The sequence below is a fragment of the Malaclemys terrapin genome, chromosome 4 (assembly GCF_027887155.1).
Source record: "Malaclemys terrapin pileata isolate rMalTer1 chromosome 4, rMalTer1.hap1, whole genome shotgun sequence".
Taxonomy (NCBI): Eukaryota; Metazoa; Chordata; order Testudines; family Emydidae; genus Malaclemys; species Malaclemys terrapin.
In genome coordinates, this window is record NC_071508.1 from 141938015 (window position 1) to 141965911 (window position 27897).

Here is a 27897-nt window from a genome sequence, read left to right on the forward strand (position 1 = left end):
CTGAGGTCGAGGATTGGTCTCTACCCTCTCTCTCTTGGGAACTAGGAAGTAGTTGGAATAGAATCCTTTCCCAATGAATTCTTTTGGAACCGGCTCTATTGTCAAAAGGGGGAGGGACAGGATCTCTTGCCTTATGACTTTTCAAGAGAAGGGTCTTTGAAGAGGGATGGAGAGAGTGTGAAAGTGGATAGTTACCCACTCTGATGGTTTCCAGTATCCATTTGTAAGAGGTGAGGAGTTTCCAGGCAGGAAAGTAGTGGGACAGTCAATCTCCAAAGGGGGAGAAATTGCACAATGGGGAATCCAGTGAACTGGATTGGTTGATGCCCTCAGCCAAGGTGTCAAAACTGCCTTATAGAAGGAGGGGCTGATTGAGAAAAAGGGGTGGATGGTCCTCACTTCTGCTGCTTTCCCCTTCTCCTGAGGCCTAGGGAAGGTGGACTGCTGGTGGTACTGGAATGGCCTGGATCTTTGGGCAGATTGAGGCCTAGTAAATAGTCTTTGGTCCAGGCACGTAGATTCTCTGTCACTACAGCATAGCTCTGGAATCCTTGAGAATGTGGAGAGTCTGTATGCTCACTAAAGGTGAGTCTTTCAAAGAGGAGATCCTTGACTGTACTTCTCTCAGAAGACCTGAGGACTGGAGCCATAATGCCTTTCTCATAACCCCCACGCTGGCCATGAATTTGGAGCACTGTCAGCAGCATCTTAGGGCAGTTTGGAGGGAGGTTATTGCAACCAACTGCCTGCCCCTCCACAATGGACTGACTGAGACTGGTCTCTCTGTCTGATTGTGTGGTAGATGTTCAATAAAAATGTTTAAATTTTGAATATGTGGTAAAGCTGTATTTCATCATCAAGGCCTGATAGTTAACTATACATAATTAAAGAGCAGCTGACAAATAACTTGGTCTGCCCAGTAAGTCCTATCTCTTAGATTCCTTGTCTAATGGAGAGGGTCTTGACCAAGTTTGGTGGCTCCTTTGATTGGCTGCATCCATCACTAAGGAATTAGGGCTAGGCTGGGGGAGGGGGAAGTGTTACATTCCCTTTGGCAGGATGTAATAGTTTGTGACAGATTTCTTATAAAAGGGTAGAATTGTGGCAGGGGACAGTAATGCCTCATTAATGTAAAGCAAGCTTCCCTTAAGGATCAACATTCAAGATGTCTACCAAGGAATGTTGTGACTCTTGGACTTCGTCTTGTGGGATTTGGAGACAATCTGCCAGCCTCTTCAGGAGGTCCTGGCTCATTCCATTAAGAGTTTTAGTTTAGCCTCCCTATCTTTTTTTGCACCTGCCCTTAAATCCCAGACAGACCTTGCACTTTGAGGGGATATAGGGGTCCCCCAAACACTGCAGGCAACTCAAAGGTGTCACTGTTGGGAACAGACCTGTGGCAGGTCTCACACAGGGCTTAAACCCTGGGGTCTTAGGCATCACAAATTGTGCTCTGGCACAGAGCTCCAGAAGTAGAAGGGGGAACCCCTCACTCCACGGAGCACAAACAAAATAAAATATAATAAAATAAATAGCTAATGAACAAATGAATAGAGTAGACTTTTACGATGTGAAAGAAAGGCGGGAAGCTGAAACAGCTAACAACAAGGACTTCATCTTGAGCCGCAGCTAGTTGAGAAGGAACTGAGTGGCAGCAGGCTCATGCCTAACTCTATCCCCTCATTCAGAGTATGAAGTGTTGTTTTGCACAGGCACGGGCTCACAAGCACTACTTCAAGAGTACGCATATGCAAACACATTCTACGGTTGAGCATGCACACGGACATATACTCAAAGAAAAACACAACATTTGATATACATCTTCCATTGTACTAGCACACCAGTGTCAAAGTTAAAAATAAAAAGCCAGCATATTTTTAGGCCAAGGGTCTGAAGCAAGGAAAACTGGGGAAATTAAATTAAAAGAGACACTGAGACTAATAAGTAAGAGCTCATGGAAATTTGGTTGTTGCTAGATTTCCAAAAATTAACACATGTATCAATACATCAATATTCAGAAATGACCATATGAATGTTTAAATTTAGTACTCCTAATACAATTGTTAGGAAATTTAATACATATCCTTTTAAGATACATCCTCAGACATCAACACTGAAGAAGAAAGCATACTGGTATTTCTAGCATTTCACCAATCAAGTAAATATATTATTTCTCAGTGTGAGCACAATGGCTTGATAAATACTGGGGAATATGAGAGAATTATAAAATATCTGTATTTGAATAATAGAAATCCACGAAAGTTTTTGGGTCAGCTGGGTCATCCTCATATGCTTCATGGATGTTTGCTTGTTGCATGCTCCCATCATCTTTAAAAAACAGTCCTTACCTAGCATATTAAGGGAATAGGGTAGCAGGTAATTTTAAAAAATTGCAAGCTTAGAAGAGCTAAGCACAAGCCAGTTCTCAGTGCATGGAATCTGTAGAACAGTTACATGGTAGAGCAAATAGCTAGCTATGGCCTGTTCACACACTTAAAAGGCAGAAACAAAGTGGTAAAATTCAGTGTTAGCTGGAGCTGTTTAACATTCCATTGTTATCTCAACAAACTGGCTCAGTGGACCGAATTGTCCTCACCACCTTCATGAACCACCTAGGAATCCACTGAACGAGTTAATATTGGCCTTCCCTCTTAGGTTTCTGCAGCATGAAAAAACTGTTGAGAAAGGGAAGCTTTGGTAACACAGCTCCACCACTCACAACATTCAATTTGCTTGAAAACACATGCAACTTAGGAAAAGGGAAAGGAGAAACCATTTTTAGCGCATGAATGGCCCTGGTTTACTGGTCCGTGGACCTGCTAAGATCTGGCCACATATGAGAATTCCGTTGCTCATTCCACAGCCTGTGAGAGGGGGAATAAACTCCTTGGCCATAGCAGAATGGAAAACTGCACATATCTCAGAGGGCTTTTTGTTCACACTGTGTGCGATTTTCTGCAGAGGGCCTAGACTACTAAGCAAGCATTTCTGTTCAAAATTAATTGAAGACATTGTAGGCAGCAGATTCCAATAAACGTCACCCAAAAAAGACAATTCAGTATCCACATAAACCCAAGAGAGAAAGAGTATTCTTCTTGTTTACAGGGACAGAAGGTGAACGTATTATACAGGATGGAATCATAACTGAAGTTTAATTTGCATATTTGCATTTCAAAGACAAACATCACGCTGGGTAAGAGAAACCAGGGTAGAAGGCCAGATAGTTTTGTGGTAAAGACACAGGACTGGGTACCAGCAGTCTCTTTCTGGTTCTGCCAAAGTCATCTTTGATAACACCCTGGTAACCACTCTGCTCTTCAATTTTCCTCATGTATCAAATAAAGATATTTGCTACTTCAAAGAGCTGTTGGGTGGCTTAATTCATCAAGCTATCTAAAACACTTCAAGATCCTCAAATGGAACATGTTGTAAGAACTAATGCCACTACTGTAAAGAAGTGACACCATCAGCTTTGCTGCTCTGCAGCTGTTCTTTAATTTAAAGGGCCAATGTCTAGGGAAACTTTAAAGATACTGTATTTTGCTGAAATATGTGCTCTTAATTTCCCTTAACACAATTTCCTTTCATTACTAATTACTAAGTAAGTGGGTGTAACTTTCTCTTTTGTCTAGGCCACCTCCTCACTTTATGCACTGACAATCCAGTGCTTGTGAAATCGCAATTTGTCACTATTCTGAACATCTCTGCTTTATTCAGATTGGTTAGGCAAGAGACAGCTACTGTCAGATACATTGGACAAACACTGGTAGTGGGAAGGGAAATACAGGAAAAAGGTTTAACAGGATGTTGATAAACAAACTTACATTTTTAACTATTTTTTAAAATCATTAATGCTAGAACATGAAATAGCTCCTACAACATTTGTGTGGAAACAAAAACAGAAGCATGGAGTCTCTCTCTACAATAAGTCCCTTTAAGGGTCTGGAGAAATTTAAGTGTTTTTGATTACATTAATGAAACAGAATATTAACTAGCTGTCAGATGAAGAAAGGAGACACCTATTTCAAGATAGAAACAAACCTTCTGCTTTGAATATTGGTTCAAATTCACATTCTTAGAACATTTTCAATCTTTCAGATTTACACCAATTCAATCTTCAGTTCCTAGAGCTATCTTGCATCACAACAGCAATTTTTTAATGTGCCTACTTGTTCTTCAGTGGCTCTTGTTGGTAGCTCAGCTACATAAGAAGTCCAAATTCTGCTGCTAGGAGTAGTGCAATTCTGTCAACTGAAATGGAGCTTCAACTGATGTAAAAAAGCAGAATTTGACCCAATCTTCTCTCTTGACATGTCTTCCAAATGAAGTATATAGTTTTGGGATGAGAGTGGGAGAGATGAGAAGGGAAGAATAACCCTGCCAAAAAATCCTCTAGCACAACCAGAAAGTAAAGCATCATTATTAGCTGTATCAAAACTACTTAGATAGTTATTTTAATACCAGCCATAATCACTGTCTTCTTCACCAGATTTATTTAAGGCAATGAAAGATATTTAACAATTGTTTTCAAAGGAGGAGAAAGGAATTGTACTCGAAGCTGGAAATGAAAGGCCTACTAGATCATCTTGTCCATCTCCCTGCTGTTACAGGATTGTTTCCTATTGAACATTTAGTAGCCTTTAAAAAATATATATATAATAATAATTCCGATAGAAAACTTTAGACATCTACTGAAACAGGTATTTGGGGAGTCTAGCCAAATGATATCCCTCTCTTCTAGCAGGCAGACTAGAAAAGCAATACATGCTAGAGATAGTACCAGTGGTAAACAGTAAAAGGAAAAGAAGAAAAGCCCTCTTTCTTTTACCCGTTTTTTAGTCTGCAAAAACCAAATTCCTAATTAATATTCAAGCATTGAATGGCTGCCTTACCCACCTTTTCAGAGTTTCCCGGCCATATATTCGCCAGTCAAAGGTGAAGGAGAAGCAGTCAAGTTGTTAATTTTGAACAATTATGCTATAGTACAGAATGTTAGAGGCTCATCCATTGCAACATTTGAAATGGTGATTTACATCAAAATCTTTCTAGCTGTTCTAGAGAAATGGTGGTAGTATTTAGACACAGGCTAAATATTTTCACAAGATGTAAACTTATCCAAGAGCAATACATGGAATTATTTACACTCAACATTTAAGATTTACTTCTGCAAATATTAAGCATGGAAGTTAATTTGAGAAAATATGTGACCCGTGTTATTTTCCTTAATAAATGAGTATTATTTTTATTTATTATTCATAGTTAATATAAAATTAACAGTGAAAGTTAGCTCTGAACATTTTTTACAACACTTAACAAAGTTTGATTTTTCTATTGTTTAGATGTCAGTAGATTTACAAGAACAATCATTTAAATAAAAAAATATAAAGCCTATGTTTAAAACATGGCCTTTATTAATGCTCTCTAATGAACTCCATTTTATCTTACACTGAAATAGTTATGCTTTGCTTAAGAAAAGACGGAAAAGTGCATTTTACAAGAGTACTTTTTCTTTAATTCTCTGCGAAAATGGAAGGAATTGGAATCACAAGTTGACAAATGTGGTAAAATGAAGTTTCAAGAAACATCAATTTTAGTAATGCTACCCCCATCACTAGTGTTTCGCTCTGACTTTCTGCTGTGTGAACCATAATATCCTGATATACAGTCTAGAGCATCTATGTTATTACTCTACAGCATTTTAAACACAGAAAGAGGGGTTAAAACCCCTTTCAATGTACAAACATGAATAAAAAAATTGATAAAAAAATCACTTTTATACATAATGTATATGCGAACTGTTTTAAATACATGGTTTTGGAAGAGTTATTTACAAACTGCATCAGCCCGTGGGACAATCCACAGACAAAGTATACACAGTTGCTTTACTTTATTGTTGCATCTCAACTTTGGGAGATATAAATTCATTCGGCAGTATAGCAAACATAAAAACTGTGACAAAGCATCTTAAGGGCAACCCAATAAAATTTGTTCCTCAAAACAATATAAGTACTAGGACTGCCAAAGTTTCCAAACAAGGTTATAGTTTAATCCAGATGCCCGATTACAGTTCTACATTGTGGAAGAATAAACAGACCCACTGCACATACAGGCATGGCTACTGGATAAAACCTCCTGTAAGAGCTACAACTGATAGGTATGTTTTTTCAAAAGAGTGAACTAACCTAGAATTTTTTTCCAATTTTATTAATATTTTAAAAAATACATAAAAATACAACATCCAATGTCTGAATAAATATATTTAACAAGTTGCAAGATACCTTATTTTACACAAAAAAATTCAGCTTTAGAAATCTTGTTAAATAACTTCATTGTTGTTATATATTTCATTTTTCGTCTTTTTGTAACAAAATAAAAACTCTGAAATTACATAGAAAAAAGACAAAATATTTTTGTCAAGGGATAAGATAGTCCACTGAAAACCTATTCACAATTCCACTGTAAACATTAATAAACATTAAAATATTTGCATAATTGTGTGCTCAAAAATCCTATAAAAAGTGGAAGACTTATTACAACTGTAGTTTTCAGTCAACTACACTTCCTTTCACAATTTATTTTGTCCCATTTACATCTTTAAAACTGGGCACATTGCTGAACACATACTTTGGCAGTTCTGTATAGCAAGTGCTTCCACAAAGAGGAACTACTCACCAAGGGTTAGCATACAAGCTGGGTGAAAGTGCAGCAGTAACTTGATTCTGTTTGATAATATTCTGATGTCTGTTTGATGCACTTGCTTTTCTATGATTTCCTAGAACACCTGAATGCTTCATTGGACATAACTTTTCAAATCTGATAAGTGCCCTTTCTCTGTATTAACAAAAAAACAATAAACACGATGACAAACATGTCAGACGGTGCCTACAAACCTTCAGTTACCAATGAGCTTAATTTCTCAACAGTAAAAATAAAAATAAAATAAAATAAAAAAAACAGGAGGGAGAAAAAAGATACAGTCCAGCAGTGGAAGAGTGTACAGAATGTACTTGGCAATGTCAAACCAGTTGAGTGCTTTTTGTGGTTATATTTCAGGATTTATGTCCATGGCAGCAAACTGCTGACAAGGCAGAGAAATATGTATCACCTGCATTCTACAGCAAGCACATTCTGGGGAGGAGAAGATGATGACGGACTCATCCCAGTGTCTGATGAAGCAGATGACATGGATGCTCCTGTATGAGACACTGTAAATACATAAAGCAGGACATCAGCACCAGACTTCATTAGAGGAGTGAAGTTCTGGAACAGCCTTCCAAGGGGAGTAGTGGGGGCAAAAGACATATCTGGCTTCAAGACTAAGCTTGATAATTTTATGGAGGGGATGGTATGATGGGATAGCCTAATTTTGGCAGTTAGTTGATCTTTGATTATTAGCAGGTAAATATGCCCAATGGTCTGTGATGGGATGTTAGATGGGGTGGGATCTGAGTTACTACAGAGAATTCTTTCCTGGGTGCTGGCTGGTGAGTCTTGCCCACATGCTCAGGGTTTAACTGATTGCCATATTTGGGGTCGGGAAGGAATTTTCCTCCAGGGCAGATTGGCAGAGGCCCTGGAGGGTTTTCGCCTTCCTCTGCAGCATGGGGCACGGGTCACTTGCTGGAGGATTCTCTGCACCTTGAGGTCTTTAAACCACAATTTGGGGACTTCAATAACTCAGGCATAGGTTAGGGATTTGTTACAGGAGTGGGTGGGTGAGATTCTGTGGCCTGCGTTGTGCAGGAGGTCAGACTAGATGATCATAATGTCCCTTCTGACCTTAAAGTCTGAGTCTATGAGACTGTCAAAGTATCCTTCACACTGGAGGCTTGCTTAGATATCAGATCTAGTGTCTGTACACACACAAAACAACTTAATAGATCCCAAGTGAGGCCTGTCAGGTTTGAGGTACGTCAACAGAGTTGTGTGTAGAAGCTTACATCGTACCTGCACCCATTATCCCTGGCTCAACATAGTGTCCTTACTAGTTGCTCATTTTAATGAGTATTACTGTCGTTTATTTATTTATTTATTTAAAATAGGCATGGAGGAGAAATAGCAGTACAGGAAGACCTCTCAAAGTCCTGTTATAAAAAAAATACAAGTGGATTCCTCATGTGTCGACTAGTAAGTTCAAAGCCTTAATGTTTTAGAGAACTACTCTAGTTTCTTTATGTTTCTATACTGTGCTCAGATACCATGGAGATGAGTAAATATTACTGGATTAAAAATAAGATTTACTTTCACTACAAAAAGCCTTATGAAACTGATCCAGATTATTTTTGCCCATTACTCTTCTCTTCTGTTTACATAAGCTGGATAGCTAACCTTATCATTTCGGTGCCTTAAATCACAAAGGGACAAGTCAATCTGTTATGCTACTTGTGAAAACCCAGATCCAGGGTACATTACAAAGGCCAGATCCTTGTCTTTTTAAAGTGAAATTTTATATATTCAAGATTTTAATTTATTATATATATGAATTTTGAAAAGCAAACCATGCTGTGGATTCTAATTTTATCCTGTATGGATAGAAGACAAGTTAAACTTCGTATAGTAACCATTTTTCCAAAAAGTTAAAATAACGGCTGCAGAAAATGTTGTCAATTAAATGTAATGTTTTGGGGTCTACATGTTTAAAACAGACATTTCATGAGAGGGAGGTCTGAGTGTAAAGCAAACTGGAAAGTTACCTTCTCTGTCTTTCTTTTTCAATCGTTTTCTTCTTCTGTCTATTGTTGCTACTTCTGACTTCAGGGACATGTAATATTTTCGGATTTCCTGTAGTTTTTCTTGTAGAAAGGAGATTCTCTCAGTGCTGTTCATGTTGTCTAGTTCATCTTAAGAGTGTGGGGAAAAGTTACTTTACGATGGTGATTTTAAGAAACGATAATGCAACATCACATGCAAACCAATAATGCATTTCCACAATACTATACTAAGTGGGGTTACATCCAAGACAGATAGCCAAAACCCACATTTTTCCCCTTCAAAATACAAAGTTTCTTATTAAATTCCATTTAATCCAAGGTGTTTTAATTATGGTAGATTAGCAAGAATTGTGCTCCTTATAAAAAAGGACAGTTACCTTTTCCGTAACTGGTGTTCTTCGAGATGTGTTGATCATGTCCATTCCACAATAGGTGTGCGTGCTCGCCACGTGCACTGGTGCCGTAAGTTTTTCCCTCAGTAGTGCCCGTAGGGGAGCGACCCCTGGAGTGTCACCGCTAGGGTGTGGTGTAAGGGGCGCTGTGCGCTCCCCCCACCCGCAGTTCCTTCTTGCCAGACAACACCGACAGAGGGGAAGGAGGGCGGGATATGGAATGGACATGAGCAAAACATCTCAAAGAACACCAGTTATGGAAAAGGTAACTGTCTTTTCTTTGAGTGATTGTTCATGTGCATTCCACAGTAGGCCATTCCAAGCTATATCTGTTGGAGATGGGTAGGAGGTCACAGACACTCTGGGCAGAGCACTGCCCTGCCGAACCTGGCGTCCTCCCTGGTTTGGGAGACGATAGCATAATGCAAGGTGAACATGTGGACCGATGACTATGTGGCAGCCCTACAGATGTCCTGAATAGGGACATGGGCCCTCACAATTGGTGTCGGGGGAACTCCTGCCAGGTCGTAACAAGTACGGATACACAAAGTGATCCAGTTGGAGAGCCGCTGAGTGGAGATTTGCTGACCTTTCATGCATTCGGCCATGGTGATGAATAGTTGCGAAGACTTCCTGAATGGTATTGTACATTCCAGGTAAAAACCCAGAGCCCGTCTCACATCCAGCATGTGGAGGCAGCGCTCCTCACTGGATGCATGGTGTTTTGGAGAGAGCACCGGCAGGAAAATGTCTTGGTCCATATGATAGGCGGAGACCGCCTTAGGGAGGAACGAAGGGTGTGGACGGAGCTGGACCTTATCCTTATGGAACACCGTGTACGGGGGTTCAGAGGTCAGGGCCTGGAGCTCCGAGAACCATCTAGCGGACGTGATCGCCACCAGAAAGGCTACTTTCCATGAGAGGTGTGACCAAGAGCATGTAGCAAGTGGCTCAAATGGAGGTCCAGTTAGCCTGGCCAGCACTAACTTCAGGTCCCACTGGTGGACTGGGGGTTTAACATACGGAAAGAGGCGATCCAAACCCGTAAGGAATCGACCGGTCATGGCATGAGAAAATATCGTGTGGCCCTGCACTGGTGGGTGGAAGGCCAATATGGCTGCCAGGTGCACCTTGATGGACGAGGGCGCTAGGTCCTGAATTCTAAGGTGAAGGAGGTAGTCTAGTATAAGCTGGATCAGAGCAGCCACTGGCAAGACACCTGATCAGCGGCCCACCGGGAAAACCAAGACCATTTCGCCAGGTAGGCCTGACGCTTGGAGGGCATCCTGCTCTCCAGGAGGACGTGCTAAACCCCTTCCGAGCAAGTCCTCTCTTCCCAGCTTAAACATTGAAGAGCCACGCTGTGAGGTGGAGGGCTGCTAGGTTGGGGTGGAGAAGGCGACCTTGGTCCTGGGAGAGCAGGTCCAGGCCGGTTGGCAACGGCCACGACGGGGCGAATGCCAAGCTCATGAGAGTCCTGTACCAATGCTGCCTGGGCCATGCCGGGGCAATCAGAAGGACACGGGCCCTGTCCGTCTTAATCTTTTCCAAGACCTTGCCGATCAGTGGAAAGGCACAGAAGAGCTGACCTGACCAGGGCAGAAGGAGGGCGTCGGAGATCGCGCCCATGCCCAACCCTCCCCTGGCGCAGAAGCGGGGACACCGGTGGTTCTGTTGGGTCGTGAACAGGTCCACTGGGGGAACGCTCCATGTTTGGAAAATCCTGCACACCACCTCTGGGTGCAGCAACCATTTGTGCTGAGAGGAGACGTCCTGGCTCAGCCGATCCACCTGAGAGTTTTGGACGCCCGGTAAGTGGTGGGCTTCCAAGGAAATATTGTGGGCTATGCAGAAGTCCCACAGCCTGAGGGCTTCCTGGCAGAGGGCTGAGGAGCGGACCCAGCCTTGCCTGTTGATGTAGAACATCAAGGCCATGTTGTCCGTGAGAACCCTGACCACTCTGCCCGCTAGGCATGAGCGAAAGGCCATGCAGGCTAGATGGCCTGCCCTGAGCTCCTTGACATTTATGTGCAGGGCTAGGTCCTGCGCGACCACAGATCTTAGGTCTGGAGGTTTTCCACATGGGCTCCCCGTCCCAGGTCCGATGCATCAGACACCACCTCCACAGTCAGGGACCGGTCCCTGAATGGGACTCCTTGGAGCATGTTCCCCGGGGAGGGCCACCAGCGTAGGGAGGCTAACACAGGTTCTACTTTGTCCATCCAGTCTCTGGACTGGGAGAATACCGAGGCCAACCAGAGCTGAAGGGGCCGCATCCTGAGCCTGGTGTGATGAACCACATACATGCATGCCGACATATGATCCAAGAGTTGGAGGCATGCTCTGGTGGTCGTCACAGAGAACCTTGTGACCACGCCGATGAGCTTCCTTAGGGTTTAGAATCTGTCCAGTGGGAAGGAGGCTCTGGCCAATGTCGCATCCAGAATTGCCCCAATCAACTCTCTGCGTTGCACCGGTACCAATGTGGACTTGGTGTTGTTTACCAGCAGCCCCAGTGCGGTGCATGTGGACAGGAGGAGTGTTATGTGATCCTGTACGTGTGACCTGGATCTGCCCTTGAACCAGCGAGTCGTCGAGGTAGGGAAGATCTGGACCCTCCCGACACCCGAGGTAGACCGCTACCACAGACGTACACTTTGTGAAGACTCTGGGAGCTGTTGATAGACCAAATGAGAGGACAGTGAACTGGTAGTGCTCCTGCCCTACCATGAAGCGGAGGAAATGCCTGTGGCCCTCAAATATATGAATGTAGAAGTATGCATCCTGTAGATCGAGGGCGGCGTACCAGTCTCCGGGATCCAGGGAGGGAATGATGGAGGCCAGAGAGACCATGCGAAACTTGAGCTTTACCATGTACTGGTTCAGGCCTTGCAGATCCAGGATGGGCCTGAGCCCCCCTTTGGCCTTCGGGATAAGGAAATAGCGGGAGTAGTAACCCTTGTATCTGAACTCCGCCAGCACCACCTCCACCGCTCCTAAGCAAAGAAGCCGTCTCACCTCCTGCTCAAGTAAGCTCTCATGAGAGGGGACCCTGAAGAGGGATGGGGAGCGAGGATGGGTGGGGTAGAAAGAAACTGGAGGGTATAGCCCCGGGAGACGGTTCTGAGGACCCATCAGTCTGAGGTCAGCCATGACCACTCCGGGAGGAAAATACATAGGTGGTTGGAGAAGGGAAGATTGGGTGGATCCTTGATACAAACTGGTAAGTCGCCCCCAGGCGTCCCATCAAAACTGGCACTTACCTGCCTGCTTCCCCTTAGATGGCCCAGGCCGGGATTGCCTTTGTGGGCACTTTTTATAGTCCCTTGATTTTTTATAAGGGGGCTCGGATCTGGAGTGGGTGGGCTGACAGAGTCTGTTGTGGTTTGAACTTGGTCCTGGCCGGGGCTGGGACATAGAGGCCGAGGGTCTTTAATGTCGTGCAGGAGTCCTTCAGACAGTGTAACTTCTCGTAGGTTTGTTCTGCAAACAGGGCCTTGCCATCGAACGGAAGGTCCTGCAAGGAGTTCTGTGCCTCGCTGAACAATCCAGACAGCAGGAGCCCCGGCACTCTCTTCATGGACACCGCGGAGGACATAGACCGTGCAGCCGTATCCGCAGCGTCCGCTGTACCCTCCTCCACCAGAGACTTAAACTCCTTTTTATCACGCTCCTGGAGGGAGTCCGCAAATTTGGGCGCTGAGCCCCACAAATTGAAGTTGTATCTGCCCAGCAGGGCTTGGTGGCTTGCCATCCTCAGTTGGAAGCTCGAGGACGAATAAATCTTTCTACCAATTAGATCTAGTCTCCTCGAGTCCTTACTTTTAGGAGTAGGAGCGGGTTGACCTTGACGCTCCCTATGGTTGACCGCCTACACTACACTAGAGAGTTGGGGCGGGGTGGGTATACAGATATTTGTGCCCCTTGGCGGGCACAAAATACTTCCATTCTGCCCTCTTACAGATGGGGGGCAAGGAGGCCAGGGTTGCCACAGGGCGTTTGAGATCTTTGCCACCCTGCCCAATGCCAAAGCTGAGAGGACATTAAAGAGGGAGTCCAAGGGTTCCTCCACCTCCTCAGCTTGTAGGTTAAGGCTTGATGCCACTCTTTTCAACAGTTCCTGGTGGGCTTTCGTGTCCTCCTGTGGGATTGGAAGAGGAGGGGCCATGATTGCCTCATCGGGGGAGGGGGAGGATGGTGGTGCAGTGCTCTGTGTCCCCACTGGTGCCACAGGTCCTACCACTTGTTCCCCTTCTGAGTGTGGGACTGAGGACGAGCGATCTGCTGACCCTTTCCTGGAAGGCTGAGAAAGGGAGGCCGGTGGTCTTTCCAAGGCGCTGGTAACCGAGTGAGCCACCACCCGGGGCTGCATCGGGGCCCAATGGTACCATCGCACTGCACCTGCTGTGGCACTGTTGGAGCGGACTGCCCCGCCTGACTTGCCTGGCCCACCAAGTGTCAACTTTGAAGGGAGGCCGGGCTGGCATACGATCGACCGCTATCCAGGGACGGGGATGAGTGACGACATCAGGAGCGGTGCCGAACATGAGACTGTGATCTCAGTGTGGAGGAACGAGAGTACCACCTATAGCGGCTGCTCTGCGACCGGCTCCAATGGATGGATCCGTGATGGCGGGGTGCTGGTGATCGATGAATGGGGTTGTGGGAGCGGCGCTGTGGCGGGGACCTCGAATGGAACGAAGAGTGGGAGCGGCATCAACGTCCATACCACAAGGGGCTACGATAGCTTCTCAGAGATAATGATTTCCGGTGCCGTCTGTCTCAGTCTTGGCAGGGCATGCTCTCATCATGAGGTCTACATTCCCCCAAGGTGGAGCGGTGCCTGGAAACCCTGCTGCTCAGCACCCAGCCAGACAACCTGGTGGGGGTTGACGGGGACTGGCACGCGTTGCGCACGGGGCGGTAGCTGTGCAGAGAATGGTATTGTGAACCTTCCCTCGACCATGAGTGGTACCATCCAGGCAGTAACTGCAGGGGTCTGAGCGATGGCTTGCCTCTGGATCGGGGATCTGTTGACAGCAGAATGGCCGGTATTGGTAGAGACATAAGGTCTTGAGCCGCCTGCAGGGCCTCCCATGTGGCAGGCACCCAAATGTGGCCACTGGTGTCTGGGGAGGTCGGCTCGGAGTGGGCCGGGCTGCTCCACTTGACTTGAGTCGGAGGCGATGGGGACCGAGAACTGCCCAACGCGGGTCTAGTCTCTCCCCCAGCCTTGCTCTGGTGCCTTGGCGGAGAAGACCTCTTCTTCGCCTTTTTAGACTGTCCCGTGGATGGAGAGCGGTGCTGACTGGTGGAGGGCATCAATAAGTCACCGCGCACCGATGCTGCAGTGCTCGGCGCCAACTTGAAATGGTGCAGTGGTGTCGGAGTTAGGGCCGACTCCATCAAAATGGCTCGGAGCCGTATGTCCAGCTCCTTCTTGGTCCAAGGTTTGAAGGATCTGCAACTTTTGCAGCAGTCGCTAAGATGGGTTTTCCCCAGACAGTGGAAAAAGTCCACGTGCGGATCACTGACGGGCATAGGCTGTTTGAAAGTGTCGCACAACTTAAAGCCCGGGCACACCTAACTAGATCTAACTAAAACTTTTTTTTTTTTTTTTTTAAATAACTACAGGTACTACTAACTACGAACTAACAAATTCCAAAGAAGGAAAGCTACAGTAGAGCTGGAGCAGAGCAGTTCTGAAGCACCTTCACTGGCGGCAAGAAGGAACTGAGGATGGGGGGAGCGCGCAGCGCCCCTTATACCGCGCCATCGCAGCGCCACTCCAGGGATTACTAGGGGTGTTCCCCTACGAATACTGCTAAGGGAAAAACTTCCGGTACTGGTGCACGTGGCAAGCATGCACACCTATTGTGGAATGCACATGAGCAATCACTCGAAGAAGAACAGACCGCTATGATATACTTGTATATTATACTGTATTTACATGGATCAACAATTTTTTCCCTTGAATAATCATTAGTCCTCCACTAATGGTTGTGGGGAAAAAGATTATTGGTTCTAAAATATTTGTCTCAGATCCCCAGAGTTTTAGGTTACAATATCTTGGAACTTAAAAACAAAAAACAAAACAAAAGAACTCCTCCGTCCTCCCCCTACACAATAATTTTGTTATTCATCTTGCTCTTCCAACTCAATTCTTCAATCCCAACCTGAATTTTTGCAGCCCATAAGACCAGAATTAGAGATGAATGCCTGGATTATGCCATCTGAAAACTCAGATTCCAGATATTTACAAATTATATAAAATACTAGTTTCACAGTCTAGATATTCTTGAAGTAATAAACTGCTAAACCTATGCTGGAAATTAAATGGGGGGAAGTAAGATGATAATTTAAATACCATTTTTAAAAGGATTTTTATAGTATGAAAGTGAAGCACAGAAATAAATAAATACCAATAAACCTGGCTTTACAATGGTAATGAGCATGCATGCCAAGTGCCTTTTTGGAACTGAACATAGCAAGTTCTGGATATTGTACTAATATAATTTTGAACTCTGATTTAAATATTTAACACACTTTAAAAAATTCTTACTGAGTTGGAAACTCCATTTATACACTCTTGGGGAAGCACTGTGGTGATGTTTCTCTCTCTGTTTATCCTTTTCTCCATCTTTGATGTGAGGGGAAATTACTCTTGCAGGGGATCGCGCAAGCTTCTGTGGTTTGGACACATTTATGTGTTTTAATGGAGTACATTTACTTGAACTGTCCATGACAGGAAGATCTTCACTATCACTGCTTTGTCCTGTAATAACACAAATTAATTTTGATTAGAAGACAGACCTATAATTTTGGTATTCTTCTAACCCTACAATCTAGGTTACATAAACTGTGGTTATGGTCAGAAAAGTGAAAGGGAATATTGTGTTTCTTTACTCAAAAGACCCTGCTCCCTTTGTGGATTCCAAATTGTTTCAGATTACTGACAAACCCGTTTAAAATTTTCTAATTTTGTTAGGTACTTTATGAGCTGACTCTTCAGGTGCACCAGTGCTCCCTCTAACCCCAGTGGTGGGAGCAGTTAGGGACTGAGTCAGCCCCTGCCAAAGTAGATTTTTTACCTACAAAAATAATACAGACATTTATTCCAAAATAAGTGTGTTTGCTGTCAAAAAAGCAGGTGTGACTTAAAAACACATTTAGTTATTTCAGTGTAGACAAGGCCCTAGAGTCACTTTTCAGAGTGCAAATGCATGAATTACCTATAGATGTGAACAATGTATGATCATTTCAGTAGAGTATGCATCTCTGATACAGAAGTACCTCAGAGTTACAAACACCAGAGTTACGAACTGATCAGTCAACCACACACGTCATTTGGAACTGGAAGTACACAATCAAGCAGCAGCAAAGACAAAAAAAGCCAATAGAGTACAATACTGTGTTAAATGTAAACTACTAAAACAATAAAAGGAATGTTTAAAAATAAGATTTGACAAGGTAAGGAAACTGTTTCCGTGCTTGTTTCATTTAAATTAAGACGGTTAAAAGCAGCATTTTTCTTCTTCATAGTAAAATTTCAAAGCTTATTAAATCAATGTTCAGTTGTAAACTTCTGAAAGAATAATCATAACATTTTTTCAGTTACGAACATTTCAGAGTTATGAACAACCTCCATTCCTGAGATGTTCTTAACTGAGGTTCTACTGTACCATATTCACATAGACATGCAATGTGATCTTGTACTTCAGGGTATAGTTAGATTTATTTTGTAAAAAACAAAAACAATTTAAAACTTCTTACAATAGTGCCAAAATAAAGGTTCACATTTCAGGAAATTTTAAGTTACAGTTCCCACCAAAATCTTCACTCTGCACATATTAGGCATAATTTAACAGCCTATGAACATATTTGTTGCAGTTACTGTGGGAACCCAAAATATTTATTTGACATAAATCTTAACAATGCCATTGTTGGCATTGACTCTATTGACCTATTTGATTCAAATCCTTTAGCTATCTAAGGTCATCATTACTTATAAGGGGGTATAGAAGACTAAATTCAGACTTTCTGCAGCTGATTTAAAAAGGTTACATATCTGATCACGTCAACCACACATAAAAGTCCTGTCTCTAAAAGGTGTCGTACTTACCTCATTTCACTCTATGTATTTTTTCTTGTAAGTTATAATTAATGTATCTTTCTCACCTTAGAAGCACTTGGACATGACTTTTCAAGGAAGTGCTTCTATTCAGCAAGCATAGGGACAAAAATGACAATTGAGCTGAACACATATAACCAGGATAACTGTAAAATATTTGGTATCTTCTCACATACAGCTGCCTTGTAAAGATATTTGCTAATGAAAATGATGAAGATACCAGTCATGAGACTGCCAGATATTGTGGTTACTGAATAGTTGGTATAGTCTACTAGATATACAGTCAGTGGTCCAGTCAACACTAATTAAAGGCCCTAGCAAGGAAACCCTTACACATGTACAATGGTGATAAATATCAAAAGGATGGATTACTACACGATTGTTATGATACAGCAGGAACATTCACTTCCAAATGTACCTGTTCCATTCTTTTCATTTTTGGCTACAGCACTTGATCGCTTTGGAGTACGCTTTTGTTTCTTTGCCAGTGTCCCACTATTGCCATCGCTTGGCCTTTTTTGACCTGAAGAAAAAGAAAAAATGTGCCTCAAATATTTCTGCCTTCAATATACCCCTTTTAAAACAAATAGATTGAACTGAAAACTAGTATTAGAGGAAGCCAAATGCCACTTTTGAGTCAACAGTCCTTAGCAAAGCGATACAGGATTTACAATGGTTTCAGGAATTGTCAAAATAGAGATTGGCTTTTCACATGGGAAACACATACCCTTCTCTCCAGTTTCTCTGTCTTGTACTGCTATACTACAATTGCTTGAAGTGGTACTGGCTTCAAATCCATTAGCAGACTCGCTTTCACAGAGACCCTCTTGAGATTCTTCTGCCACACTGTCCACTTCAATCGTTACATCGCTTTCACTTTTTATACTGCGAGATTCATCCTGACTAAGAGCAAGGGGTGAGGCCACAGAGAAGTTAGGCTGGACTGCAGGGATTAAGGCAGATGGATTTGAGGTCAAAGTGTTGGGGTCTGGCTTTTCTGTTACTGCATCCTCACTACTGCTCTTTTCCTTTTCATCAAAGTCATCCAAGTCCACTTCATGGCAAAGTAGAGTTTCAGGTCCAATCTGAGGCATAGTGTCATCCTCATCTTTTAATGGAATATGCTCATTTTCCTCAGACGTACATTCAAAGTTTTCATTCGTCAGCTCTTGAACATGTTGATCTGACTCTGCTACTAAAGACGGCATTTCCTCATTTTCAGTTCTGAGTGACTCTTCATCATGGAAGTCTTTACATTCCTCCATTCCAATACATTCATTGGTCCTCTCCTCAGACACAATATTTGGCACTTCCATCTCACACTCTCGTCGTACCTTTTTCTCGGGCGATGTCTGTTCCAACGTTTTCCTTTTCAAAAGCTTCTTATCTTTTGTACAAGGGTCTGTTTCATTTTCAGTAGTGGTGGAAAACTCTTTACTGTCTAAGGAACAAATTTCTGACCTTTCAGATTCTATGAGGGTTTCATTTGTTTCCTCTTCCTGGCTTTCTGGCAAAACCTTTATATTCTCTAAAGAGGGATCTCTTGTCTTGCTCCTTCTTCCCTTCCCCTTAGGTGATTTTTCAGTCTCTTTTTTAATTTCTTCCACTTGTTCAGCTTTGTTTCCAAAAATCTGAACTATTTGTTCACTTTCTTCAACTTCCAGTTTCAAAGTTTCTAGAGGCTGCACTTGAGTCCTGTCATTTTCTTTCATCAATACATGTGGGATCTTTGGGTTTTCTTCATCAGGTTTCTCATCAATTAGTTTTTCATTTTTTTCCATATCTGAAATTTCTGCCGAAAATTCTTCATTCATACTCTTTTCAGAAGTCTCATCAGCTTCACTGTCAGATGAACCAGAATCTGCAAGAAAATAAGATTAAAAAACTACACATCAGGTCATTGTTAAAGCACAACTTTTTATATTAGCTATGCAGATACTATTCAATAACCCACACAGATACAGTGTCCAAAATCACTTTATGAAAAAAAAAAAAAAAAAAAATCAAGAGTTTTGGTTTTGCATAAAAAAATTTAAAAAAATCCAAATGTGTTGCATTATTCAACCTATTTTTGCTACAGTTTTTCTGAGTGTTACTTTAGATCTCTATGGCAGTATGGTAACACTAGTGTAAACTCTCTTTTTTTGTGTTCACTTTTTTTTTTTTGGTGGTGAAGGTTAGAAATCAAAAAGCCACACATAAATCACAGTTCAGGAGGACAGGATAGTTTTACAAGTCTCCTTATAGCTTGAATCTTCCCAGTCACCTCACCTCAAAAAGGAATGGATGGCTCAGAAGACTGGTAACGGGGTTACAGCCATTTCATTGCCAAATCTGTGGTTTCAATCAGAAGCCATATAGATAGCAAGTAATACTATGGTGCCTGATAGTTGTGCAGATCCTATATGAAAATGAGTTGGTGGCTTCAATTTGGTTCCTATTAGACAAGGGTTCTTATCATCAAACAACACTGCCACCATTTGTACTCAACTAGGCTCCCTGCTGGATGCATGAGCTGTGAGATTGGAAGATTGAGTGACCATAGGAATGGCCACAATTTTATCTCTGGATTTGGACTGAAGCAGACTGATGCGAGAACATGGGGTAGCTGCCCCTTCCCTAACTGCTTGGGGAGGAAAGAGATTTTTTTTCCCTCCACTGGTGTCAATTTAGTTCTTTCAACAGCATTAAAATTCGCAGGGAAAAAAGGGGGGTTTTCATCGCTTTTTCCAAAAGGAATGAAAATCAAAACACAGGACAGAGATCACTCACCGTTTGATCCTCTATCAGAATCAAACATTCCTGAGCTACGTCTCGTCTGCCTGCGAGGTGTTCCTAAAAATCAAAATCAAAACTAATTAATTGATACAGAATAAAATCTGTTAGATAGCTAGTAAAACTGACTGACTGAATGCACAGGGCTTCAAAACTGTTGACTTACAATACAGCAATATGTTTATTAAGCGTTTCATACGAAGGCGTGGGGTTACATTATTTGTATTTACATACATTTCTCCTATGTATGAGCACCTAAGTGTCTCACATGACTGCATCAGGTGTACCTTCTGTTCCATTTGGTAATGACGAGCAATCTGACATATTGCTCCGTGTACTTCTGGCTCCTGCTTTACCTTCACTATTAGGTGTTTTGGATAAACTGCAAGACATGTTTGACAGAAGAGTAGATTTCAGAGGGGGGCGGCCACGTTTTGATTTCTGTTTCTCCTCATCCTTCTTTTCATCCTTTTCCTGATCTTCTTTACTCTGAAGACACAAAATTGGGCATTCTATGAATGTACATCACTGCTTATAGTCAAAACGTCACCCGTTTTGGGCTACACGTTAAGGGGAGGGGCTAGGGAGTGAACAGCTAAATAAATTCTTATTCTTAGGAGCAGAGAGATCCATTAAGCTCTTACAAACTATTACAAGAAGTTTACTGATCTACAAATATTACTTTTGCTTTTTTCTTTTGTTTTCTCTTTGGTCCTCCTTTGTCCAAAGGCCAGATAATCCGATCAGCTTTCACCCATTCATCATATCTAAAGGCAAAACACAGCACATTGTTACTACTCCCGTTAAAAACTGTTTTATTGTAATTTGATGGTTCAAAGCTGAATTGCAAAGACCTTAATAACAATTCAAAATACATCCCCAACCCCCTTTTAGCAACATATCAAGTATCTGATGTTTTAAAACGTATTTAGTGCTATGTTTTATTGCAATTACCTTCCTAAGATCCTGAGGAAATCTGAAGGTGCAGACCTTCCTGGTCTCCTGCCAGCAAAGCACTGGAAGTCAGGTGACCTGGGGTCAATTACAGACTCTTCCATCAACTTCATGTGACCTTAGAAAATTCAGTTTTAATCTCTCCACGCCTCAGTTTCCCCATCTATAACACTGTTATAAAATAATCATACTTACCTGTGTTTTTAAAAAGTTTTCAAATCGTCTGGCAAAAGACACTAAGCATTAGGGGAGACTGTCAAAGGCATAAATGGAGTTAGGTGCTTATCTGCCATTTGTGCCTTTGAAACTCTCCTGTGTTATTATGATTATTAATTATTAATAATATTAATATAGAAGAGGGGATGTGAATAGAAGTTTGGAAAAAAAGCTTCTTTCAAACCTACGTGATGTCTGTTTAGATTTCTCAGGAATTCAATGAGGTGGCAAGTCTCAAATTTTAATGTACAAGGAAAACACATTTTAAAATATATTTGAGTTTTATGCCATTAGCACAGTCACATTGTTTATAAAAATAAAGAAATGCCATTACCCAACGGGTATTAAATATAAGGAATGCACTCTTTTGGAATACAATGTAAGTGTTCAGTGGATTTTTTTCTGCACCTCCTTACAGTTCAGCTTTCCCCACTCACTCCCACCATGAATTTCTTAAAACATAGATCTTCTTTAATTATAGTCAGTGTTCAACTGTCAGCATATTTTTTGTTGCTGAAATTTCAGAGTTTAATAAACCAATAACTGTATAAGCTACCCTACTACTAAACACAATACCGTTTCTAATACTCAGGGTGACATCTGGAAGCACACCACCACTTTCTTAAAAGGCAAGAGTAATTTAAAAGTCACTTTCATAGCTCACTATATTCGCCAAAGGTCTGATCCTGGTGACAATTATTACCAGGTATCGGATTTATTCCCACAAGAACTCCAATTTAATGTAACAGTACTACTCACAGTTTTATGCAGAGATGGACCAAAATCCAGCAAACACTTACACACATGCGTAATTCCATTGGCTTCAACAGGATTACTCATATGTGAGTGAGGGTACTCACATGAAAAAGTTTTAGCAGGATCTGACCCTATTGTGCAATACTAATTCACTGCAGGGACAAGAGACCCATTACTCTTCCCCCTTTGATGACATTCTCTTAAAAAGCAAAAAAAAAAAAAAAAAAAAAATCTCTGAATACAACAATTATTTTAGTAAACTAAAATGAAGTTAACCAGTAATTTCTCCTTCTTACCTTACATTCCAGCCATAGTAATGTACTAAATATAAAACCTCTCCATCATCAATTTCTGTGCTTTTAATACTGGCTTCATAAATTTTCTGAGTTTTTCCACGTCCATATTTTACTTTCACTTTGGTTCCTGTTAGACAGGGCTCCGAGTCCTCCTCATCTTCCTCCCCTTCTGATTCTCCTTTGTTTTCAATTTCCTCCCTGTAGCAAGGTATATTTATAATGCCCATTGATTATTTAATTACAATCAGACCTAACATTTCCAAAGCATAGTTAAGTATTCCCTTTCTAATCAGAGGAAGGAGAAGATAAAAGTTTGCAGTAGGGAGTTCCTTGCTTCATGAAGTGCAATGCATAAAAAAGGGGGCTGGTCATAACTTATTCAAGTCAGACACCTCCACTCTGTTTTGCATAAATCAGAAGTGTTAAAAATGATGCATCGGATTTATTCACAATTCACAAATTTTAACATGATTTATTATGTGCATAACTATCTCAAAGCTTTAACGTTTATCCTCTGAAACATATGGAGATCACAGAAAGGTGGAGAAAATATATTACATTAACTCACTGTTTTGAAGCTCAAGTGAAACAGAAGGTGCTGAGCAAGGAGACACTAACTTTAATTCTTAATATTTACTTCTGATGTGTTATTTTAAATTTTTCCACCTTTCACAATTTTCTTTCAAGTTATACGAGACGTTTGCACTGTCAATGTAATGGCCGTTTTGTGGCTATCTAATCAGTTCCACTGAAGCAAATAGTGGCAAACACAAGGTTACAATAAATGCCTTTATCCATGATATAATTTTAAAAAAGAGGCTAAGAATTTTTATCTACCATTTAACTTAAGGAAAGATCCATAACAAGGACTAGGTGCCTGAAAATGTCTTTTCAAAAACCAATGTCTCATCTGATCTACATACTTTCGTGCCTTTTAAATAAATAATTTGGAATAGAAGCAAAACCTAGAACTATAAGGAACCACAAGCAGACAAAATAGACAGAAAAAGCGCAGCTTGCTTTTTACAAAAGATAAATGTTAGTTCATCTCTGACTATAACCTATTTTGCAGCAATAACAGTTTACACTCAAAGGAAAGATGATAACCAAGGCATCAAGTACTTACAAGAAAGATGACTAAGAGACTGTAGATATATGTAATACACCTATGCAACCTACTGTACACCCACACTGTATCTATGTTTGAATGGAATTTTTGCTTGCTGTGTTATTCTACAAGATCTTTCTTTTGACTGAAGGCACAGCCTTCTTTGAAGTCACAGTTTTTTTCCATGAGTGCATCAAAATGAGAACATCAGAATGGCCATACTGGGTCAGACCAAAGGTCCATCTAGCCCAGTATCCTGTCTTCCAACAGTGGCAAATGCCAGGTGCTTCAGAGGGAATGAAGAGAACAATGATCCATCCCGTCACTCATTCCCAGTTTCTGGCAAACAGACTATTGACACCATCCCTGCCAATCCTGGTTAATAGCCATTGACCTATCCTCCAGGAACTTATCTAGTTCTTTTTTGAACCCTGTTATATAGTCTAGGCCTTCACAACATCCTCTGGCAAAGAGTTCCACAGGCTGATTGTGCATTGTGTGAAGAAATACTTCCTTCCTTATTTATTTTCTCCACTCTAGTCATGATTTTATAGATCTCTATCATATCCACCCACAGTCATCTCTTTTCCAAGCTGAAAAGTCCCAGCTTTATTAATCTCTCCTCATATGGAAATGATACGGAGATGATGCAGCCAACACATTCTCCTTGCTTGAAACAAAAAGTCATCAGGCTTGATTCACTCTCAGCTTGTGCCCCAAGTGCACTCCTCCCCTTTCCATGGGCTAGAAAAGAGTGATGTCACAAGGAGCAAACCCAATCCCTGAATGGAGCAAGGGGGTAGTCAGGACTAGCAGGGTGGGAAGAGAGAGGCCTAGCCTGTTTTCACAACCCCTGGACAGCAGTGATTTAAACCAATTCTGCCTCTCAGTTTGTACTATGGCTGCTATTTTCTACCACTTGGCTCATTACTCCAACATCTCCTCATTCTCCCACATTGTTCTGTTGCCCGCCCCTCTCTCCTTGTCCTCCATGTTGCCCTCTCTCCTTCTCTGCCTCTTCAATCCATCTCCCCTTTTCATTTTTAGTCCCCCTTCATTTCTCCTTTGCTCTTATTAATTCATCCCCTCCTGCCCTCTAAATACATTTAAATAAAAATGGAAACAAGCGCAAGTTGGACATTTGCCAATCATCATTAGCCTCTTTGCTTGTATGTTACATCCACTTTCTACCCCAAATCATACAATATAAATAGACAAGACAGAGTGTGGGAAACCATCTATCACTACATGGTTGTACAACACCAAGCACAACACCTAGCTAGTGCTTGCGTGTACTACTGTGCACAAATACCAATATAATCCAAGCCTGCAGTGACAGAAGTCCATCCAGAGAAGTGATACAGCAGTGAATATTGTGTGCAACTGAGGGGGGTGGTGACACTCTTGGCTAAAGCAGCCCAGAAGTAGGGCTGGGATGAGAACAGAGCTAGAACATCCAAGGATGCACTGATTCAATACACCTCCATGGAAGCATTCTCAGGATAAACTCCTGTATGGCCCCCAAAACTAGAATTCTGCCCTTTCTGACCGAACCCTTGGAGGAAGATGACAGTGGAAATACTACCTGCCATCTCCAAGGAAAAATCCTCCCTCAGGTACAGCAGACCTCTGCTGTCTTGGAGATGCACAAGGAGGGGGAAATTGTGATGGGTGTGTGTGTGTGAAAATCATGGACTTGATTCACGTCTGATCTCCAGAAATGGAATCCTAAATCTCCCTTGTACTCAGCAATACAGAGTGCTGCTGTACCACCACACAGGCATTCTTTTAAAGAGCAGATGTAAGTTAATATGTACCTCTCTTGCCTTCTCTCTTCCTCTTCATCAGATTCTTTATCAGATTCCTCTTGTTTTTTCATTTTCTTCTCTTTTTGCTTTGGTGTGTTCTTTCTCCCGAGTGATGTCTCATTTTCTTTCTTCTCTGCATTCTCAAGTGTTTCCTCTACATCTTTATTTTCTTTGTTGCTATCTTTTAATTTGTCCTGCATTTTATCCTCTTCAGTTTCTTTTTTAGTAGTTATTGCATCGCGAGCAAGTCTCCTCCGTCCCTAAGATAGAAACGCAATCTGTTAAACAAGCATTGTCATGTTCAGGGCAGAGGAGGTTATGCGGTGCATCCTGTGCACTAAAGTATATTTATTTTTCCTGTACAGAAGACCGATTGGAGGCCAATGTGAAGTTTTGCATTTGAGTTATCACATATTTATAAATTTAAAAAACATTGTGTGCATTCTGTTTACAATTATGGCATTACAATATCAGAGTTCTAGCTTTTCATTAGTTTCCAGGTGAATTTTAAAGGAATTTGTTTAGATCTACAAGGCCTGTAGTCCCTGAACACATGAAATATCACCTTCCCTAGCTGACTATGGCAGTTGTGGTAAGTGGAACAACTTGAGTTGATAGTCCCATGGTTTAAAAGGGACAGAGATGCTCACAAGGCATTTTCCATGAGGGATCCTCAATTCTGGAAATTGCTCTCCTTGGTCTGACAGGACTCAGATTTGTATGCAGTGTTGTTATAGACGTGATGGTCCCAGGATATTACAGGGACAAAGTGGGTGATGTAATATATGTTATTGGACCAACTTCTATTGGTGAGAGAAACCAGCTTTTGAGCTTACACAGAGCTCTACTTCAGGTCTGGGCCTGATGAAAAGCTGTGTGTAAATTTGAACGCTTGTCTCTCTCATCAACGTAAGTTGGTCCAATAACAGATATTACCTCACCGACCTTGTCTCTCTAGATTTGTTTGCCTTCAGAGCATGCTGCAAGACCACTGGAATTTCCAAAGGGGTAAAGAACAGCAGTGGGGATAGCTGGTGAGTTTGGGGGAAGGGGGTCTTAACTGTTATGGGCTTATTGTTTTATTATTAAGCGGCCTAGGTGCTCTTTTTGGTAGCGTCACATTTTTGTACTCAGAACATAGATTCATAGATTCTAGGACTGGAAGGGACCTCGAGAGGTCATCGAGTCCAGTCCCCTGCCCGCATGGCAGGACCAAATACCATCTAGACCATCCCTGATAGACATTTATCTAACCTACTCTTAAATATCTCCAGAGATGGAGATTCCACAACCTCCCTAGGCAATTTATTCCAGTGTTTAACCACCCTGACAGTTAGGAACTTTTTCCTAATGTCCAACCTAGACCTCCCTTGCTGCAGTTTAAACCCATTGCTTCTGGTTCTATCCTTAGAGGCTAAGGTGAACAAGTTTTCTCCCTCCTCCTTATGACACCCTTTTAAATACCTGAAAACTGCTATCATGTCCCCTCTGTCTTCTCTTTTCCAAACTAAACAAACCCAATTCTTTCAGACTTCCTTCATAGGTCATGTTCTCAAGACCTTTAATCATTCTTGTTGCTCTTCTCTGGACCCTTTCCAATTTCTCCACATCTTTTTTAAAATGCGGTGCCCAGAACTGGACACAATACTCCAGCTGAGGCCTAACCAGAGCAGAGTAGAGCGGAAGAATGACTTCTCGTTTCTTGCTCACAACACACCTGTTAATACATCCCAGAATCATGTTTGCTTTTTTTGCAACAGCATCACACTGTTGACTCATATTTAGCTTGTGATCCACTATAACCCCTAGATCCCTTTCTGCCGTACTCCTTCCTAGACAGTCTCTTCCCATTCTGTATGTGTGAAACTGATTTTTCCTTCCTAAGTGGAGCACTTTGCATTTGTCTTTGTTAAACTTCATCCTGTTTACCTCAGCCCATTTCTCCAATTTGTCCAGATCATTTTGAATTATGACCCTGTCCTCCAAAGCAGTTGCAATCCCTCCCAGTTTGGTATCATCCGCAAACTTAATAAGCGTACTTTCTATGTCAATATCTAAGTCGTTGATGAAGATATTGAACAGCGCCGGTCCCAAAACAGACCCCTGCGGTACCCCACTCGTTATGCCTTTCCAGCAGGATTGGGAACCATTAATAACAACTCTCTGAGTACGGTTATCCAGCCAGTTATGCACCCACCTTATAGTAGCCCCATCTAAATTGTATTTGCCTAGTTTAACATATATCCTTCTGTTAGAATGTATTTATTATTCAAACAACAATCAAACCCAGTAGGTGCCCTAATAATTAAATGTATAGCAACATAATGGCAACCACCTGGAAGTATTACATAGTCACATACAGATAACATTATCTACATATTATTTAATGCTGCTGGTTGGCTGAATTAACAGGTTAACTTTGCCATCCAATAAGTCAAAGCAGCATAAAAAAACCCTTTCACTCCATCTTCTCTCCTGACCCACAACCTTCCTCCAACACCCTGTCAAATAAAAACAGCTTTTGCAGCATGCTGGAAGGTGATCAAGTTAGAGATAATCATAGGTGATTGGTCTGTATTATCTTTTCATATTTTCAGTGCTTGTCTAAAGCTAAATATTGTATATTTATACTATTGTAAAAACCACATCTTTTAAACTATTGATTCAGTACATTTACCGCATTTTAAGTAGCATTTCCAGTAAGCATATGCTCACAGTATTTTTATTTTCATTTAATAAGACCCTATCAA

At 41.8% G+C, this 27897-nt stretch overlaps 1 protein-coding gene across 9 annotated transcripts in view; it reads right to left on the reverse strand.

Moving 5' to 3' along the window:
- Nucleotides 1-4476: 4476 nt before the first annotated feature.
- The window catches only part of ARID4A (AT-rich interaction domain 4A), a 71316-nt gene continuing 47895 nt past the window's right edge, over nucleotides 4477-27897 (reverse strand). For 3 of the 9 annotated variants that reach the window (XM_054026625.1, XM_054026623.1, XM_054026624.1), the window contains exons 16-27: nucleotides 25157-25407; nucleotides 22232-22429; nucleotides 20964-21041; nucleotides 20692-20776; nucleotides 20297-20498; nucleotides 20007-20069; nucleotides 17962-19095; nucleotides 17653-17757; nucleotides 15666-15878; nucleotides 8694-8840; nucleotides 7106-7205; nucleotides 4477-6831 (exon numbers count right to left, since the gene is read on the reverse strand). In XM_054026625.1, the coding sequence (XP_053882600.1) occupies nucleotides 6669-6831; nucleotides 7106-7205; nucleotides 8694-8840; nucleotides 15666-15878; nucleotides 17653-17757; nucleotides 17962-19095; nucleotides 20007-20069; nucleotides 20297-20498; nucleotides 20692-20776; nucleotides 20964-21041; nucleotides 22232-22429; nucleotides 25157-25407 (2739 nt within the window). In that variant the 3' untranslated portion in view covers nucleotides 4477-6668. Of the gene's footprint in view, nucleotides 7206-8693; nucleotides 8841-15665; nucleotides 15879-17652; nucleotides 17758-17961; nucleotides 19096-20006; nucleotides 20070-20296; nucleotides 20499-20691; nucleotides 20777-20963; nucleotides 21042-22231; nucleotides 22430-25156; nucleotides 25408-27897 lie in introns of all 9 variants that reach the window. The other 6 variants (XM_054026627.1, XM_054026628.1, XM_054026629.1 and 3 more) reach the window with 6 other exon arrangements.